General features: G+C 42.6%; 1 protein-coding gene and 1 long non-coding RNA gene across 2 annotated transcripts in view; both read left to right on the forward strand.

Annotated features, from left to right (window-relative positions):
- The window catches only part of LOC135098506 (uncharacterized), a 37331-nt gene extending 32832 nt beyond the window's left edge, over positions 1–4499 (forward strand). The window contains exon 3 of the long non-coding RNA XR_010267091.1: positions 3396–4499. This is a non-coding gene — a long non-coding RNA (uncharacterized LOC135098506). The remainder of the gene's footprint in view (positions 1–3395) is intronic.
- Positions 1–20112, forward strand: part of LOC135098503 (uncharacterized) — an 89180-nt gene that overhangs the window by 68680 nt on the left and 388 nt on the right. The window contains exons 4-5 of the mRNA XM_064000917.1: positions 19052–19250; positions 19677–20112. The exon at positions 19677–20112 is cut by the window's right edge and continues 388 nt beyond it. Of these exons, the coding sequence (XP_063856987.1) occupies positions 19052–19250; positions 19677–19754 (277 nt within the window). The 3' untranslated portion in view covers positions 19755–20112. The remainder of the gene's footprint in view (positions 1–19051; positions 19251–19676) is intronic.

Genomic DNA, 20112 nt, shown 5'->3' on the forward strand with positions numbered 1-20112 from the left:
GAGCCGCCAGGTAGAGGACAGCTTCCCCTCTGAAGGGCAGGAGTAAATCAGCAGCCATCGCAACGCACACTCTCCCGCAGGAATACAAATATTGCGTTTACAGGCCCCGCGAGAATCCTGCTGGTGACTCCACTTTGATTTATCGCGGCACATGATTTAATCCAGGCAGGGGAATGTTTCATCTCATAATTGATGGTTATTACGTAGATGTCTCCTCCCTCTCCCTCCCCTCTCCCTCTCCCGTCCCCCTCCTCCCTCCCTCAGCGCTTGTGTCAACAGCAGGGACATCTTAACCAAGTCTTCCCTTCGCCACTGACACACTTTTCTCTCATTACCGCAGTGTGCTGTCGCCACAACTCGTTTTCTTTGACTTGTTTCCTGAAATCTGGTGTGTTTTCTCTAAAAGTGTGTGTGTGTGTGTGTGTGTGTGTGTGTGTGTGTGTGTGTGTGTGTGTGTGTGTGTGTGTGTGTGTGTGTGTTGAATTTACTGATACATTTCCTTTACGAAGAAGAAAAAGACGACACAATCAGTATTCACACACACACACACACACACACACACACACACACACACACACACACACAGGCAGGGAGGGAAGGAAACTAACTGGAAAACTTCTGGACGTATATTATTTTCATCATTATTTCATTTTTTCCTTGCGCGTTCCCTCAAAGAGAGAGCCATGAAATTACGTCCCCTTAAGAAAGTTAGAAAATGCTCGTCTCGATTCATTAACCCTTTTTATTATATTTTTATTCTCCTTTATAACGTTTTCCGGAGAGAGAGAGAGAGAGAGAGAGAGAGAGAGAGAGAGAGAGAGAGAGAGAGAGAGAGAGAGAGGGATGACTGAGGAACGCGGAGGTGTAAAGAGGGAAATATTGCTGGCCATAACTATTCTTCAAGACCTTAATCTTTAAATCCTTGTTTATTCATCTCTTCGCTAATCCCTTTTACTCTTTCAGGAATCTTGATAGACGAGGTCCAAGCCAGATATGTGTTTATGGTATCTGAATGTACGCTGTCTTTATTCTCTCTTCTCAGGACCCACAAACTCTCTCCTCTCCCTTTTATTCCTCTCTCCTCTCACTGCCTTCTTCCCCTCACTCTCTTCAGGACCCACAAGCTCTCTACTCGTCTTTCTATCCCTCTCTCTTCTCACTGCCTCCTTCCCCGCCCTCTCTTCATTCTCTCTCTTCCTCTTTTCACGACCCCACAAACTCTCTCTCTCCTATTCCTCTTTCCTCTTCTCTTCATGAGCCACAAACTCTCTCCTTCCTATCCCTCTCTCCTCTCGCCGCCTTCTCCCACTCCTGTTCTTCAAAACACACTGTTAGTCAGAGGAAAATGTACTTTCTTAATTTATCACGATGGTCTGAAGCCTACACATTTCCAGACTCCCCCCTCCTCTCTCTCTCTCTCTCTCTCTCTCTCTCTGGATCATATTCTGAAACCCTTCCCTGTCGTACCTTCACTGTTTCAAAAAGCTCTAACTGTAGTTGTACGGGTTTTAAGAGTGTTTTTACGATTTAACTGATAGATTAACAAGATTGGTACATTATTAATAAGAGAAACACTCTTGAGAACCCGGCTAATTATCTTTGTGGCCTTTGACAATAGTCGTGGCAAGAGAGCAAAGCGTTTCTTAATATGGCACCTCTCTCTCTCTCTCTCTCTCTCTCTCTCTCTCTCTCTCGTGATAAAATTCCTCAAGAGAAGTCACGCTTTCCGTTCCTTCCCAGCCTCCTCCTCCGCCCCTAAGGCAGCAGCTGGGCGTCCTGTCGGGATAACTTACGGTCGTTCTTATACACACTAAGCACTTCCTCTCCTTCATCTTGCCCACGGTGAAATTTCGCGACGCTCAGGAAAATGAAGATAAAGTTAAAATATTAAACTACTCATTCGCATTTTTTTTTTTTTTTTTTTTTTTTTTGCGCAGTTTCAGTAATAAATTTTTGTGGTTTCGTGTAATAATGTGAAAGATATCTTGTGTTGTGTTTCTGTTGTGTGATGCGGTGTGTGTGTGTGTGTGTGTGTGTGTGTGTGTGTGTGTGTGTGTGTGTGTGTGTGTGTGTGTCTGTGTTGTTGTGTTTTATGAATGAAAGAAATGAAGGAAGGTTAATAAACAACTCATTCTCATTTTTTTTTTTTTTTAAGCGGTTTCATTGCCGAATTTCGTGGTTTTATTTGATATTGTGAAATGTGTCAAGTGTTTGTGTTTTGTTTCAGTCTTGTGTTTGCGAGTGCTATGATCATACACTTCGGTAGAAAAGTGTCCAATTTGCGGGGTTCTGTGAATTCATGAACCACATAAAAAGTTTCAGCGCACAATTCCGACTACTTTTAGGAGACTTTAGTGAAAGTTACTGGGGGTTTCTAAGGATTTTTTTTTTTTCATGATCTTTGTGATAGTTTAAGAATTCCGCATCATCAATAGGAAGAACACTTATGAAAACACGTCTTATCATCTCTAGAGCCTTTGGAAATAGTCCATGTGTGAGGAAAGGGTTTAACAATACAGGCGTGTAAGTGGTGCTGAAAGTAGTGATGGAAAAAGGTGTTTTTGGGAAATAGTGTGGGAGGAAATTAAATCCTGCACACACACACACACACACACACACACACACACACACACTTCCAGGAGCTGTAAAGTGTTTGAGTAATGAGAAGAAGAGCGCTGCAGGGTAAAACATTTAATTTGAGACAAGGCTGAAACACTTGTGTCCTGCAAACTGAAGGCGAAGATGCCAACTCGCTGCACGGGGTTTGGGAATCTGAAAATTAATTAAACCGACGGGGAAATTCAACCATTTTTAACCCTTATCTCGTATCTATTTAACGTGATTTTTGTAATTCCATACAAAAAAAAAAAAAAAATCTGTATTGTTATAACTATATTTCAGAATTTTCTGAAAAGTCGTTTACTTTCACTAATATGTCATTAAACGTACAAAAACTCAGCCACATTTGAAACATATCTTCTCAATATTTCACTTTATTTTGAAGTTGGGCGTAAAAATCTCTGTAATGTTACTGAAATATCGGTTATCGATAAAGATTTTATCAAATCCACTTCTTAATAATTCCTCTATCAGTTACACGAAAAAAAAATAAAATAAAATATATATATATATATATATATATATATATATATATATATATATATATATATATATATATATATATATATATATATATATATATATACATATATATATATATATATATATATATATATATATATATATATATATATATATATATATATATATATATATATATATATATATATATATATATATACGAGTATATATATATATATTTTTTTTTTTTTTTTTTTTTTTTTTTTTTTTTTTCGTATTACTGAATTATCTTTTTTTTTTTTTTTTCATTACAGTGAAGACTGATAACTTCCTAGTAAGCAGGATCCTCCCGGTCCCAGCGGAGGTGTGGGAAGCGAGACGTAACACCGGAGAGAATAATTATGTTGGCGGGAAGCCGAGGCGGGAGGCGGCGGTTGGTGTGAAGGAGAAAATCTTTAGACGGGAGAGAATTTGGGAGCGAGAAGCGGGGGCGGGGTGCGAGCGTGCGTGTGTGTTGAAGAACAAGAGGCAGGGATATAGAGGGAAGACACACACACACACACACACACACACACACACACACACACACACACACACACACACACACACACACACACACACACACACACACACACACACACACACACAAGCAAGGCCTCTCCTTTTCCCCGCCGGCCTTAAGGAACCATCAACTTATTAGCCCATGCAGTTTCCCTCCCCAAACTTTATCTCTTCGGCAACTTAATGGTCGAGTAACACGGGCGGGTGGCGGGCGGCGCTTAGACAAGAACCTTATTCCCTTTGATATAACGAGCCTTCCTTAGTAGTCCTGCGCCTCCTTTTGTTCCTCTTTTATAAGGGAATGCTCTTGAGAGGCTCTCCTGTGTGTGTGTGTGTGTGTGTGTGTGTGTGTGTGTGAATAGATATTCAAAGCATTCATAAATTACACGTACATGCATACAAATTAATGTAAACTAATTCAATAGCTAATCAGTATCTTTACTCTTTCATCCCTCTCACTGACAGACCCTGGATCTCTCTGCCTGATTGACTCTTTCCTTCTTCCTAGGACTTCAACTAATTTCGTTACCGGAATATCAAGACACCTCCTGAAGTACACTGGCCAACCTAACTGAAAATCTTGAAATCTATTTGCATCCAACTTTTATAGAGGAGAAGTACTGAAGCGCCCTTTTTATTCTTAGTTTCCGTAATCTTTGACCAGCCACCATTTTATGTAAGGAGGAAAATAAACTTGTACCGAAAACTAATCGTAGTGATAAGACACTCTACACGAAAACCCACTGGAGCCTTGGTCATCTTTGCCTAATCGCCAGCGTGTCAGAATCACTTGTTTGACTGAAGTAATCATGTCGTGGTTCAGTTCTCGACAACGAAGCTACAGCCTGTGATGTGCCAGTTTATCCCCCCAGATTAATTTCCCAGTTTCCATGATGCTCCAAGGCCAGGCATGACAAACACACACACACACACACACACACACACACACACACACACACACACATTAACATTATCATTAGAATTAGCTGAATATCAAATCACTTGGTTAGTGTACACAATACTAACACTCATATGTACAATTGCTTACGTACACACAGTCTCACTATACCAAACACTGAAACTTTCATGTATGTCCGTAGGTGGATTACGTCGCTTTATGTCCTTTGTCCGAGGGTATATTTGGTCCACGCACGGTGCTTGCTTCCACGTACGGTAATTGGTTAGTGCTGGCCAATTGAGAGCGGCGAGTGGAAAGGAGTAATTGGCGGGAGAATCGTTTAGTTTCCGCAATCCGTTCGTGTATTAAGGAATTATGAAGGTAGTTCTTGCCTTTCACAGCGCGGGACTGAGCCAAGTTATGAATGTAGGTGTAATAAAAGCTGTGGTTATGTTTTGGTCATGCGTGTGTAAGTGTGTGTGTGTGTGTGTGTGTGTGTGTGCATGTGTGTTTGCAGAGCGCTCTTCCTCCCCTTCCTCCCCTGTCTCTCTCACAGCAAGGACATCCAGACCATCGTCCAGTCCAACCCTCTCACTCTCCTCTCACTAGCACCGATGTCTCTCGTTGCAGGAAACACGAGAAGCCTAACTCCTGCTCTTAATTATCGGACAGAATGATGATATGGCGCGCTTGGCTTTCTCGTATTGCCAGCTAACTTCAAACTTCAACCAGCGATTCTGGCGGAATGGAGAGAGAGAGAGGGAGAGGGAGAGGGAGAGTGTGGAGGGAAGCTAGGGGAGGGAAGTGAGGGGAGGAAAGTGAAGGGAGGGGAGGAAATGAGAGGACCACTTGGACAAAAGGGGGAAAGCTAGGGGAGGGAAGTGAGGGGAGGAAAGTGAAGGGAGGGGAGGAAATGAGAGGACCACTTGGACAAAAGGGTTCCTGAAGCCTGTCCCGAGGTCCATTTGGTTCCATCTCGTCATTCCCCTTTAATTACTGGACCAAACGAGCGTCACTAATTTTGTATTTGACGTGTCCGCTGGGAGACGTGACGAGGACCATCACGGATCGTCTCATACACACACACACACACACACACACACACACGCCACCACCTCCTATGGGTTATTTACTCCATTACCCCAAACAAACACACGCTAAAGTGACCGCCATTCACGCTGCACTTGCACAAAAACACGAGGCACTGATGTAGAGTCAAGGCCACGCCAGTATTTACCCCGATAACTGGAAATTGACTTGTTAAAAACCACCCACTGCCGCATAAAGTTTCTATGATTCTGCTTTTTTCTTTTTTTTTTTTTTTGTGTGTGTGTGTTATTTTGAAAGCGGTGAAAGAGACAGGACACGGAGCCGACATCACGCGCGGGTGTTATTCGTGTAAATGAAAACACCGCCTTTTGAAGATGTGCGGCCAGCGAGGATGAAGGACAAAGGTAGATGAAGTTTATTTAAGGAATAAGATTACATAAATAGATAAATAAATAAATAAATAAATAAATAAATAAATAAATAAACATAAACGCATATTTAGCAATGCCACTGATGAAAAGGAAGAATAGGCATAATGAAAGATGAAGGACAGAGGAAGATTAAAGTCAGTTAAGGAATAAGATTACATGAGACAAATAGATAAATGAATAGAAACACATAACAACGTCGCTGATGAAATGGAAAAATACGTATAGTGGAGGGTGAAGGCCGAGGGAAAATAAAGGTCGTTAAGGACAATGAAAAACAGATCAACAAATGGAAAAGTGAAATGGTGACAAAAGAAAAAAGTATGGAGGAATGGCGCTGATTGAACACAAAATTCTCTTAGCATTTTTTTTTTTCTTGTTTGTTTGGCGAGTTTGCTTTTGATTTTGTTAACTGTGTGTGTGTATAGCGACTCATTTTCTTATTTTCTTGGTAGTACCCCCTTTTTTGTGGCCTTTGTGTTTGACAGATAAAAGTAAAAGAGAGAAAAAAAGGCAGAGCTATCTTGAATTCCTGACATTCCATCACCTCCAGGAAACATCAGAGAGAAAATACAGAAAAAAAATAAATAACTGGAAATAAAGTCACGACAGTATATTCCTTGTGAAGCACAAGATTCTTTGCAACAATGAAAAAAAGAGCGATATATTGAATTCCCAAAAAATTCTTCGTCCTTCAGAAAGGTTCATAGAGGGAAGAGAAGGAAATTAACTGGAAATAAAGTCAAGACAATATTTTCCCAGTGGAGCATGAGGTTGTTTGGTATACAACACTGAACGCCGCCAAGGAACGGATGCCAGCGCGGACGGAATGGAAAAAAAAGAAAAAAATAACAAGGAAAAAACTCGCTATCGTTCCGTATAGTATTTTAAGCGGCAAGGAATGCAAGACGAGGCCTGACAGGTTCGACACGCGTATCATGAAGTTCTTACAGATTCTGACATGGCGGCGATGGCGGTGGCGGAGGCGGCGGTAGCGGTGGTGGCAGAGGCGAGGGTGGCGGCCGGAGCGTCGGTGAATCAGGTCAAGGTCATGGTGATACTCTGAAGGTCATGACTTTAAGGATCATGGCTGCTTGATTAACGTTCATTGCATCTGTTTGTGACCTCTGGGTTGCGTCACTGAAATGTTGCAAAACATAATATTTTCTTTTTTTTTTACTTTTTTTTCTTGCGAAGTGTTTTCGACCTTTAATAACTTTATCTAAAACTTACTTATTTTCTCTTTTTTTTCTTTTCTTATAGTAAATGTTTTTGATAATTTGATTGTAACACGGAAATTTTTGCATATATTTCTTTCTTTTCCCCGAATTTTCATCACATTATTTACATTATTAACTTTATTCCGTTTCTTCATTGTATCTATTCGTGAGCTGAATACTCAAACGTATTCATTCATTCATTTTAGAAAAAAAATATTCTTGGTATCTATTCATTATCTTTGAACTGCATTATGTAAATGAAAACATCTACTTTTCTCATGTTTCATATATTGATGTGTTTTTAGTTACTTTATTTTAACATTTACTTACATAACATTTTCCATCTTTTTTTCCCCCCTTTTCTCTCTTGTCAACACTTGAAGCCATCATACAATAAGACTCAAAGTGTTGCACGTCGCCGTTAAGTGACGCTGTAGGTCATGTGACCCACTAAGCTTCACGTCAAAACATTCAAGGTGACCAACTACGTAACTTTCAAGGTCGCGAATAAACGTTGTTATGAGTGTGTAACGTCCTCAAGGCCGCCTCCACGCCTCACCTCCACGCCAACAGCACATTGATGGTCAGAAGTAAGAGTATCTTTCTGTATACACTCAATTGTACTGTGTTGTGTTAGCGTTGTCCCTCAACCTTAACCATAAGTCCTCTGATCCGCTGACACTCGTCCTGCATCTGCCTGTCCTAGCAGATCAGAAAACATGAGACTGAGGGAACGCGCTGAACAGACTGGAAATTACCAGTACACCTTCAATTGTAATTACGTAATATATTCAAATCTGAGCCAGCTTAACTTATACTTTTTACTTTTTATTTTTCTTAATTGTTCTAAATTTGAACCACCTCTCCAATCCTGAACTAGGGTCCGAGGGAGGGAAAGAGAATATGATCGAAAATGAAATGGAGTGGGGAAGGAGAAAGAGAGAGAGAGAGAGAGAGAGAGAGAGAGAGAGAGAGAGAGAGAGAGAGAGAGAGAGAGAGAGAGAGAGAGAGAGAGAGAGGCTGCAACACCAATTACTAGAAATATGCTTCTAAGCCTCACTTTTTTTGTCTTTTTTTTTTCCTATTTTTTTCAGTGAGAGTCAGTTGTCATAGGATGGCGACAGAAATTTTTATATTTTTTTTGTCCACATATTGTGTTATTTTTGTTGGTAAAGTTGGTAGTTGTGTCTCTTGTTTCCCATGTATCGGTTGTCTTTGTCCACGCCACCGTTACTTGCTGGCTCGCGTTCACGTTACTGGGAATTCTGAATTTTGCAGCACTGTGTGTGTTAATTGTTTGTAGTAACTGCTCCTTTGTGTGTATTGCACGTCTTTCTTAGCTTGATATATGAAATTGTATGGTATATCTTATTTCAGGTTTGCTTCATGGTAATCATCAGTGTTTCCTTTGCTAAAATGAACCTAACACATAAGTCAGTACAAAATTAAAGGAATAAGGTATCTATTTATTTATATTGTTTCCGTTTTTACTTACGGATTCCCTCTATGGGCTCCTTACTACAGCCACAGACTTTCGTAGTGCATCACATTATATTACGAGTATCACTGAATATCACTATAAACACAGGTGGTGATGCCCGCAGCTCCAGTGTAACTATAACCACATTATTACCAGTCCCTCCTAATGGATTTCACTGTCCACTACCACCACCACCACCACCACCACCACCACCACCACCACCACCTCTAGCAGCAGTAAACATGTTAACCAACGCAGTTTGTCTTTACAGCTCTACTGACTATTTAATTTCATTGTCTACCACCATCCTTACTAACAGCGGCGAAAAGAGACTAATCCAATCAATTTCTCTCTTCTCTTCTACTGACTGTATTATTTTAGTGTCCACCTCTACATCTAGAAAAAAAAAGAAAAGAAAAGAAAGAAAAGTATAACCAAGGGAATTTGTCTCTACGTCTCCACTGACAATTTAATTTCTGAAGTGGAAAGCATTAGGACACACTCTCTGTTGGTCAGAATACACGTCATCGACTGCTACAATATTCACCACCAGGCAGTAATGGAAATCTTGTCAATAATTCCTTTGTGATGTGTGACGCCAAACCAACGACATCTACAACTGGTTTTTTTTTCTTTTTCATTAATTTGTTCCTTTACTCTCTCTTTTTCACATGGCTGGGAAAGTTTACATCCATTAGTATTTTCTCCCTATCAGATTACACTTTTCATTCACTCCTTGTCTGATAACTTTAAACTTGCCTATCACATCTTTGAGAAATTAAACATAGGACAATTCTAGTTTTCTTAATTTTTATTCAATACATCCTTACTCTTTCATTAAATATATTCCTGGAGCAGCGTTCTTCAACACCTCTGTACTCCACTACGATTAATTTTCACAGAGTCTGATGAAAACTGTTGTGGACACCAAGGATGTTTTCATGATTCAAGTGATCTTTCAACAAGCAGTCTGTATCATCAATGAAAAAAAATACCCATGAGAATTCGACTAAGTTTCCGTGGCCAGTGATCGCCGCCATGAGAGAACAATGTGATTCAGAACGCGGTCACTCTTTTTGCTGTTGTTTTACCCGCTCTCTCTGGCCTTGACCCTCGGAAGCCTTGTGGGCAGCGTGGCTTTTCTCTCGGCAAGTCCTGCTGAGACAACGAAGTGCTTCAGAAAGCTGCCACTATTCCTGGTAATATTCTGCCTGGTCTCTCTGGCCTTGACCCTCGGAGTCCTTGTGATCAGTATAATGTATCTTATTGTCGTCATGGCCTCTCCTCTTCTCACCACGCTCCTTACAAAAAGTGTCTTGTATTTCGATAAACGGTTCTTTTCTTTCTTGTTTAAAGTTTGGGTATATTTTCTACCTCTCTCTCTCTCTCTCTCTCTCTCTCTCTCTCTCTCTCTCTCTCTCTCTCTCTCTCTCTCTCTCTCTCTCTCTCTCTCTCTCTCTCTCTCTCTCTCTCTCTCTCTCTCTCTCTTTAATATGTCATACCGTATAGTTCAGCCCATATCATTTATGTACGGGCCTATTTCTTACGCTAATGAACAGTGTGTGTGTGTGTGTGTGTGTGTGTGTGGGTGGTTTAGTTTGACTTGGCTAGGCTTAGGTAGGGTTAGGGTACATTAAGTTCTTTCAGGTTAGGTTTGGTTGTGTTTGGTTGAGTTTGGTTGGTTTGGTCAAGTTAGATTAAGTTAGATTAGGTTTCGTTTTGGTTAGGTTTGGTTAGGTTTGGTCAAGTTGAGTGAGACTAGGTTAGGTTGGTTTGGGTTTGAGTCGGTCAAGTTAGGTTAGGTTAGATTTGGTTTTCTTTTGTTTTCTTTAGTTTAGTTTGGCTAGGATAGATTAGATTAGGTTAGGTCAGGTCCAAGAATGACTGGAAAACAAGAGTGTCTCGTGTAAACCTGTGCACACATTATCACACTTTATAAAAATAGATAAGTAGATGATAAGACGCGGAGCATCACGCGATGGGAGCCACGTATGAGGGAGGGAGTCAGCATGGTAACGTGGCGGGAGTCTTAAGTAGGGTTATATCTATACAGGTAGCAAATTCGGCGGAGCGTTATCTATGTAATACCAACACGGGATGATTAATGGTACAGCGGGAGGGGGGTAGAGGGCGTAATGGCAGGGAAGCCGTGGGGGAAGAGAGGCGCATGTGCAAGGAACACTGTATCTAAGTCAGGGTATCAGTGTCTTATCTCCACTACTTTTAGCACGCTGTTGTGGAAGCTGTTGTTTTTGTTATTGTTATAATATGTTTGTGCGAAAACCAGACTCCTTCTTTAGCAGGCACCGTCTTGCCCCTGATAGAGCAGGAGACCCCGCACGTCAAAAAATATATTAATAATAATAATGATGATAATAATGATAATAATAATAATATGTAAATTAAATGTAACAGTAAAGGGAATACAAGAAACGATGTCATCAAGGAAAATGGAGTCTAAGTTAAATGAGATAAAAAAAGAAAAAGTGTAGAGAACAGTATATATATTAGAGATAAGAGAAAGAGAGACTATAGCATATATTTGCGGCTTCAGTGGTTTGCATGACGAGTTTCTTCCCAGGTGAACACAGACTGCGGCGTGACAGCAGGTAAACATAATCTATCTCCTCTCTGCCTGGGATTCGAGCCCGTCATCTCTTGGAATCGGGTGATGGGTGTGAACTGAACACGCTAGTCCTATTACCATCAAACTGGAATTTTTCAAACACAGCAAATATACAAATGTTAGTGTAAAACTATACTTCTCTTCAAATGTCTTCCCGCACACAACGTTTTCAGCTTTGCATGATGCCATAAAACAGTAACTGCCTTTCCCTTTTGTTTTTCTTCTCTCTGCTACCCTTTCACCTTCCCTCGAACCCTTCCGTCCCTTCCCAATCAGTGCCACCAAATACTTGATGGCTTCAGTCTGCCCAAATGCCTCCACACACAACCAGACCTCACCAACCACCAGTACTCATTCTACTGCATAAGACTATATAGGAAACTGCACGAAGCCTGCCTGTAGACTTATAAGTGACTGTCTCTGTATAAAACATGTTTGTCTATATCTTCCTCGCATTCCTACCCATAAATTTCTCTAACCAACAGCTCTCGCATTCACGTTAACCACTGTACACTTTTGGCGCCTCGTTCAGAGGACTCACAGCCTTGCCCGGTGCGTAATCTTTTAATTTAGTGTGTCAGTAGCTGTACATGCCTTGACACAGACCCTCTACCAAGTACAGGCGTGGTCAAAAGTGTAACATTTTGCACTCATTTCCATTGTGTTTAACTTTTCCTCAATTTGAAGTGTGGTCTGCTGACAGCCTCCTTACGGAACAGAGAACAGAGTGTCTGCGGGTCAGAGGACTTAAAGACTGAGAGAAATGTCAAAATGTTCGATGCAGTGAAAGTCAATACAGAATGTTACTCGACTTTTGTCCATGCTTGTACTTGTATAGCGTTTTGTTGCTTCCCTCATTCCGCCGCACTCAATAACTGTTCCGCGTGCGTGCGTCAGCTGTGATGTGTTGCAGTTTTTCATCGCCATATTTCACGAGTTCCGCGTCCCTTCAGACCTTGTGAAGCAATAATTCAGGCCTGTGTGAATTCTGACACACGCGACACCTAATTTATTGTCAGAAGCAACATGAGTTGTAGCAACACATCACCCTCCTCCTCCTCCTCCTCCTCCTCCTCCTCCTCCAGCTGCCTCTCATCGCTCCTCCATTGGGTGACAGCGTGAGCAGGGAAGCCCGCCGCCACGTGATAGGCCAGCCTGGCCGAGGCTCCTCCCTGACTGGCGTGCGGCGTCGCCAACGGCTCGGAAAGACAAAGGGCTGATTGGCAGCAAGGCGGGTGCGGGGCGAGTGTGGGAAAGGCGCCCCGCCCCTCCCACCATCATGGCGGGTGGTGGCTGCTCAAGTCAAGGTCTACTGCTTCACGTATGTAATTCCTGACGCACGTGACCACAGTGAACACTGAACACCGCCGCTAAAGGAAGAAGGCCATGAGCATCCCGCGTGAAGGCAGCCTGGGACTAAAGGGAATTAACGGGGATGTAGAGGAGGGGGCGGAAAAAGCGACAAAAAAGGGAGAGTCTGCTGAGAGGCGATCGAGGCACCAGAAGGAAAGGTTACCCTATAGAAAACTATCAATGCCTACTTAAACTCGGCCTCCAAATTGCCCCCTTCCCTGATTGGCGTTCTCTGTTAAGGCGTAGTACACACACACACACACACACACACTCTCTCTCTCTCTCTCTCTCTCTCTCTCTCTCTCTCTCTCTCTCTCTCTCTCTCTCTCTCTCTCTCTCTCTCTCATGTCAAAGGGACCAATAAAGCTTCTCCAGAGAGTTAGGTTATGTTTGAGAACGTTGACACAGACACAGACCACTGAGCAACTTGTGTTGGTGGTGGCGTAGCGAGCTTCCCTTAAATTTTAATTGTATACAGTAGTTTGACTAGGCAAGGTGCAAGCACGGAGGCACAGTTTCGGAGAACAACAGGAGGGACCCCATCAGGTCCATAAGCCTTCCGAGGGTTTAGGCCAGCGAGGGCATGGAAAACATCATTGCGAAGAATTTTAATAGGTACCATGAAGTAGTCAGAGGGTGGAGGAGAGGGAGGAACAAGCACAGAATCGTCCAAGGTAGAGTTTTTAGCAAAGGTTTGAGTGAAGAGTTCAGCTTTAAAAATAGATGTGGTAACAGTGGTGCCATCTGGTTGAAATAGAGGAGGGAAAGAAGAAGAAGCAAAGTTATTGGAGATATTTTTGGCTAGATGCCAGAAGTCACGAGGGGAGTTAGATCTTGAAAGGTTTTGACACTTTCTGTTGATGAAGGAGTTTTTGGCTACTTGGAGAACAGACTTTACTGAAAACTGGCACGTGATGAAGTGGATCAGTCGACCAGTAAAGCTTATACTTTTCTTTAAGATTCAGCCCCATCAGCATAATAAGTGCCAGGAAAGAGTTCATTTCCCTTACAGTTGTTGGATGCCAGTCTAGGAAGCGAGAGTTGGGTAAAAGTACTCTGCAAGCAATCGTAAAACCGTAGAATTTGTTTGTTTCTTCAACTATGGTTTTCATTATTTCCTCTGTAAAAAACAGCCGAAAAATGTCGCTCTCACTGCTGTTTTCGTTGATTGAGGGGTCACAAATACCACGACCATCTCTATCAAACGGAAGTATTGAGGGAAGAAAGGTACTCCCATCTACCCATTTCCACTCCATGTCGGCAGCGGGGGGGGGTGGGGGGGTTACTATGTGCAGTGTGTTGTGTTGACTTTGACATGTGCCTGGTGGGTTAGGTGGTCCTGCACTACCATGCTGGTACCCATTCGATATAGTATCTGTGCATTCTGTGGCTTTCCGTTTTGGAGATTGTGGCTGTATCTGTGCACTGCTGGATGAGGTTGTTGTGAGTGAGCCACATCATCTACTTCACAGTCATCCTCCTCTGTGCCTGACTCACCAGAGTAATCAGGATCATTAGTATCGTCTGATGAATCACTGTCCCCTATCTCTGTCACCCCTTCATCATCAAGAAGGGCTGAAATATCAGCCTCAGACAATACCTTGGGTATCTTTTTACGACAGCAGGCACGCGCTGAATGAGAGCGGGAAAAAAGGTGGCCGCTCCCCCGGCCAGTGTTACCACCACCGCTCAACAAGAAAAACGCGCCAAAAATTCTATAACATTTTTTTTTCATTACACACCTATTTTATAGTTTTGAAATCATTTTAATTCCATGGATTTTGTAAATATGCTGATGGATGTGAAGACAAAGTAACAAAATACATTGAAAATGTTCATTATAAATAGAGAAGCACACGGCTCATTGGATATCCCGCCAAAAATATATGTATATGTGACAAATAATACATTCCTCAGTTGCCAAATTATTCTTTATTACGACTAAGATAAAGACATCTACATAAAAACAAAATAAAAAGACGCACAACTGTGCAAAACGGCAAACGTACAAGTACGTCCTAAACATTTCCCTAAGAGGCACGTACTTGTACTACTTGTACGTAGTAAACAGTGCACGGGTTAAAATATCACAAGTTCCATGTTGTATTATCCACTTTCAACTTATAAAAGCCCAGCTTCACTCTGTTGTTAATTCATTTATGTCTGCTGTCCCTGCCTTTGATACTTACCTTCTGCCTCACCACAACCTGCTCGCCTTCATGCTGTCATTATTTCAACTATCAATTTATATTGCCGGAGTATTTTTATATGGTGTATCCCTGTACACTGGCGCGTTTCCAAGCGCAATAAATTAATCACACAACAAAAACAACTCTCTCTCTCTCTCTCTCTCTCTCTCTCTCTCTCTCTCTCTCTCTCTCTCTCTCTCTCTCTCTCTCTCATGACCCTAATCACCCAACATCTTGTCCTCCTCCTCTTCCTTTTCTTCTCTTTTCCCTTCCTTCTTTCGTAACCAAGATTGCGCTATAAAAGTTTTACATAAGACTAAAGGACAATAATGACGATCAATGATAATTATGATGATGATGATGATGATGATTATGATGATGACGATGATGATGATAGTAGTGGTGGTGATAATGGTGGTGGTGGGTTTGGGAACAATAAAAAATAAGGGTGATAATGATGGTGATGACAATAGTGGTGAGAGGTGGTGATAATGATGCTGATGGTATTAATGATGATAATGGCTGCGATGATGAAGACCATTTCTCAGTGTAGTCATTAGGGTCATCATTGCCAGAAGGACGAGAAAGAATGGTGATAACCTCGTGAAGATGGTGATGAGAATGATGGTGATAATGATGATGATAATGGTGGTGATGATGATGAAGATGAGAATGATGATGATGATAATGAGGAGGAGGAGGAGGAGGAGGAGGAAGAAGAGGAGGAGGAGGAGGGTGATAATAACGATGACAGTGATGTGCATAATGAATATAATGAAGATGATGAGAAATGTTAATTGTATAATGATAACAAGCCCTGTATTGTTGTGTTACGCGTATCTGTATATTTCCTTCACTGACACATACAAAAATGTAATCAAAAATTTAATCAGTCATTTGCTAAGTGTTTCCTGTAAGGCTTGGATCACTTAGTGCCGCGCGGCGCCACCCCAGTACGTAGCGAGCCGAGGAAGAAGAAAGGAGGGGAGGTCCACCCAGGCTAGCTGTTCCCGCATCACACAACTTACGTTAATTTCTCGCAGAGTAAAGCAAAACACAACAGATGTGTATAGAGACCCTACACAGTATCCGGAAACATTTCTGCCCGCATCCGAATACTTTCAAGAAATTACACGGGTTTTAAGGATGTTTCTACGGTCCTGGTGACAGACTGGTAAGGTTTCTACACCATCAAAGGAAAAAGCAGTTTTGAAAACCCGTGTAATCATCATTGTGTCCTTTGAAAACAGTCTGGTGTGAGAGCAAAGCTTTTCAGAATACAGGCACATAACCTGTCTTCATGAAAAACAAGTGCATTTATGATACCTGAGACTGCCTTACTACATTCCCCCAATGACTCTAATGTCTTTCTTTTTTTTCGTAGCATTAGCTTGTCTCGCATTGGTGAAAACATCCTCACTACATGTATTACATTATTTTATTAGTCTCAAGTCGTTATTTAAAGTCTATATAAGCCTCAATAAATACGAGAACTGTGGTGGTGGCCTCCTTCCCGTCAGCCAAACAGAGCGTTCTATTTTTCCGTTTCTTTCTTACTCTTCGTAAAACTGATGTATCTTTCATTTGTTCTTACTTCTTGCCTCACGGTGTATTGGTGTCTTCTACTGCTAATATAACCGTGATTCTATTTTTTTTTTTTCTTTTTTATCATTACAAGCAGTATTATGAGTGCGGTTCTGTTCTGAGTGACAATTACCTCAGCACAGCCTCGACCAATCAGCACCAAGTATTCAAGTCACGTGATACTCTCTCCTCGCCGTCTGCTCAGCCATTCGCCCTGCGCCCGCTGACGTGATGTGACGGGTCTCCGGTTGTGTTGCAGCGGTGAGGTGGTGTTGCATCTTTTCTCAGCGGGCGTGTTCTGGTGGAGTGCGGTGTGGAGGGAGAGGTGGATGTGAGTATGGCCTGGTGGTAGATAGGGAGGAGTGGATAGTGGAAGAGAGATGTGGAGAGTAGGATGGTGGAAGGGGGAGGTGGAGGTGGCTACGGCAGACGTGACTGGGTCAAGGTGGTGGTTGTGGTGGTGTTTGGTGTGTGTGTGGTTGTAGAGGATGGAAGTGGTTGCCTAACTAGGGTGATGGTGGTGGTAGTTGCGGTGGGGGGGGTGGAATGTTGGTGGAAGAGTGTTGGTAGTGATGGTGAAAGTGACTGGCTTGTGGTGAAGGTGGTTGTGATTGTTGGGGATGGTGGTGGTTGTGTAATAGTGGTAGGGATATCGGACCTAACGGTGTTGTGGTTGCTGGGTGCGGTTGAGGGCTGGGGTGGTGGTGGTGGTGGTGGTGACGGTGATGCTACGGTTGTCAAGGTTTATAGGGAGATGGTCGTGTGTGTGTGTGTGTGTGTGTGTGTACTCCTGTAACTAGCAAACTGGTGTCACTCGTTCACTTGTTTCACCTCCCTGTTTCAGACCTTCCTTCTCTCCCCTCCCCTCACATCCCGCTCCCTTCCTCCCCTGCCCGCCAGCCTCTCCCCACTCTTCCCCGCCTGCTCTCCCCTGCTCCTCGTGTTCCAGGTGGCTGTTACCTTATCTGATTTAATATATAATGGTTTTTATTTGAGATCGAAGCTCCACGTAATGAAAGGCAGAAATCTGTGCTTTTGATTACTTTTATTGCACTATTGATGTAAACTTACAATACAAAACTAATTCTATTGGGAAATGAGTGTATATTTAAACAACTCCATCTATATAATGACCTGTGTGATGTGACATCAGCGAGAGAGAGAGAGAGAGTAATAATATTAGTAAATGAGGCAAAATTTTAACGTTATTGACTCTGATAATGAAAATTAAATGACTGAGATTGCAGTTAAGTAAGTTGAGAAGTTGAGCAAATAAATACGAGCAGGCTGTCTGTCTGTCCGTCTTTCAATCAATCAAACAGTCAGTCTGTTGATGGAGGACTGGTGGAGAGAGCACCCTGTGTCTGTTTGTCTGTCTGTCTTTCAGTCAGTCAGTCAGTCAATCTGTTGATGGAGGACTGGTGAAGAGAGCAGCCTGTGTTTGTCTGTCTGTCTTTCAGTCAGTCAATCTGTTGATGGGGGACAGGTGGAGAGAGCAATCTGTGTCTGTCTGTCTGTCTTTCAGTCAGTCAATCTGTTGATGGAGGACTGGTGGAGAGAGCAGCATGTGTCTGTCTGTCTGTCTTTCAGTCAGTCTGTCAGTCAATCTGTTGATGGAGGACTGGTGGAGAGAGCAGCATGTGTCTGTCTGTCTGTCTTTCAGTCAGTCTGTCAGTCAATCTGTTGATGGGGGACTGGTGGAGAGAGCAATCTGTGTCTGTCTGTCTGTCTTTCAGTCAGTCAATCTGTTGATGGGGGACTGGTGGAGAGAGCAGCCTGTGTTTGTCTGTCTGTCTTTCAGTCAGTCAATCTGTTGATGGGGGACTGGTGGAGAGAGCAGCCTGTGTTTGTCTGTCTGTCTTTCAGTCAGTCAATCTGTTGATGGGGGACTGGTGGAGAGAGCAGCCTGTGTTTGTCTGTCTGTCTTTCAGTCAGTCAATCTGTTGATGGGGGACTGGTGGAGAGAGCAGCCTGTGTCTGTCTGTCTCTCAGTCAGTCAATCTGTTGATGGGGGACTGGTGGAGAGGGCAATCTGTGTCTGTCTGCCGACGTGATTCCTGCCTCCATTGTTTCATTACATATGAAAACTACAAGAACGATAAGTATTGGTTTTATTTATTAATTGACTGATGTGTGGTGGTGGAGGTGGTGGTGGCATTAGTAGTATTTAGGTGTTCAACTTAATAGGGAATGAAGGTAATGCATATGCGCTGGTGGCTTGAAAGTAACAAGTGGTGATGAAAGGTGGTGGTTTGAGATGGTGGCAGGGCCTGTTACCACCTTCACTGTCCCAAGTCAAGGAGGGAGGCACTTCATTATTGTTACACCTGCTGTTTTACTCACCTACTTTTCTCTCTCTCTCTCTCTCTCTCTCTCATTTTATATTTGCCTGTTGTTCTTTTTCTTCCTCTTCCCAAATCCAATCAAACTATTTTTGTTGCCATTTTGAGTGTTAACACAACCTAACCTAACCTTTCCTTGTCTTATTTATTTACTTTTTCTTTTTTTTTGTATTTCTAAGTGTCTCTAAGCCTTTTTAAGTGGTAACCTACTTTAATGTAACCTCTCATCACTATTGCAGAGGAGATAATTGGTGGGCTGTGTGTGGTGAGTGCCACATTGTCTGTGAGGGACCCTCAGAGCCACACAGCACCAGCTGCAACAGCTACAGCAGCAGCAGCAGCAGGAGGAAATGGCATCCACCTTCTACCTCACCCAGTGTCACTGGGGCCTCCTCCTCCTCCAGCAGCTGGCCAGGGTGCAGGGACAGGATGAGCAAGGTGAAGAGTGGTGGTGGTGGTAGAATGGATAGCAATGTTCAGTATGGTAGTAAAAATGCTAGTAGAGCTCCTGGATTATATATTTTTAGTAGTAGTAGTAGTAGTTCCAGCGTTTGTTGAAATATACTGGTAATTATACACTAATAATAATAATAATAATAATAATAATGCATCTATCCAGCCCATTATTGTTGTGTAGAGTTGAGGTGCAAACAAACACCTGTAAGTGTGGACTGCCTTTATTCATCAGTCACACATACAAAACACAACAACAACTAACACATAAACAACAACAACACAATCAACACATCATTTAATAACAAACAGACAACACTAACAAAACAAACTCTGTTAATATTCCTTGTAAATTGTGAAAGAAAACAAAAAAGGAAAACAAAGATGATGATAATGGTGGTCTTTCCCCAGCAGGTGGTGACAGAGAGGGTGGCCAGCTTGTCCCTCCCTCCTGCCACCCAGCCACAGCACTGGCAGTTGCTGCAGTGAGACTGCCCAGGCACAAGTTTGTGCACGTGTCCAGGACGTGAAGGTGATGGGAACGTGTCCTGTAGGAGGGAGCAGAGCTGTAACAGTACCTGAGTCTGCTGCTGTGCTGGGAGGAGAAAAACATCAGCAGTAGTTAGTAGTGGTAGTAGAAGTATTCAGCAGTGGTGGGGCTCTGCTGCTGCTGCTGCTGCTGCTGGCAGTGGTGCAGCTGTTCACTCCTCCACAGCTGCTGCCTTCCCTCACCTACAATGAACAACTATGAACAATACCTCTCGTGCAATCAGGCAGCGCTCAGCTGTACTCACCAATAGACTGACCACTAAGAATTACCTGTGGGCCACATGACAAGGCCCACGCC

This window comes from Scylla paramamosain, unplaced genomic scaffold, assembly GCF_035594125.1.
Source record: "Scylla paramamosain isolate STU-SP2022 unplaced genomic scaffold, ASM3559412v1 Contig67, whole genome shotgun sequence".
Classification (NCBI taxonomy): Eukaryota; Metazoa; Arthropoda; class Malacostraca; order Decapoda; family Portunidae; genus Scylla; species Scylla paramamosain.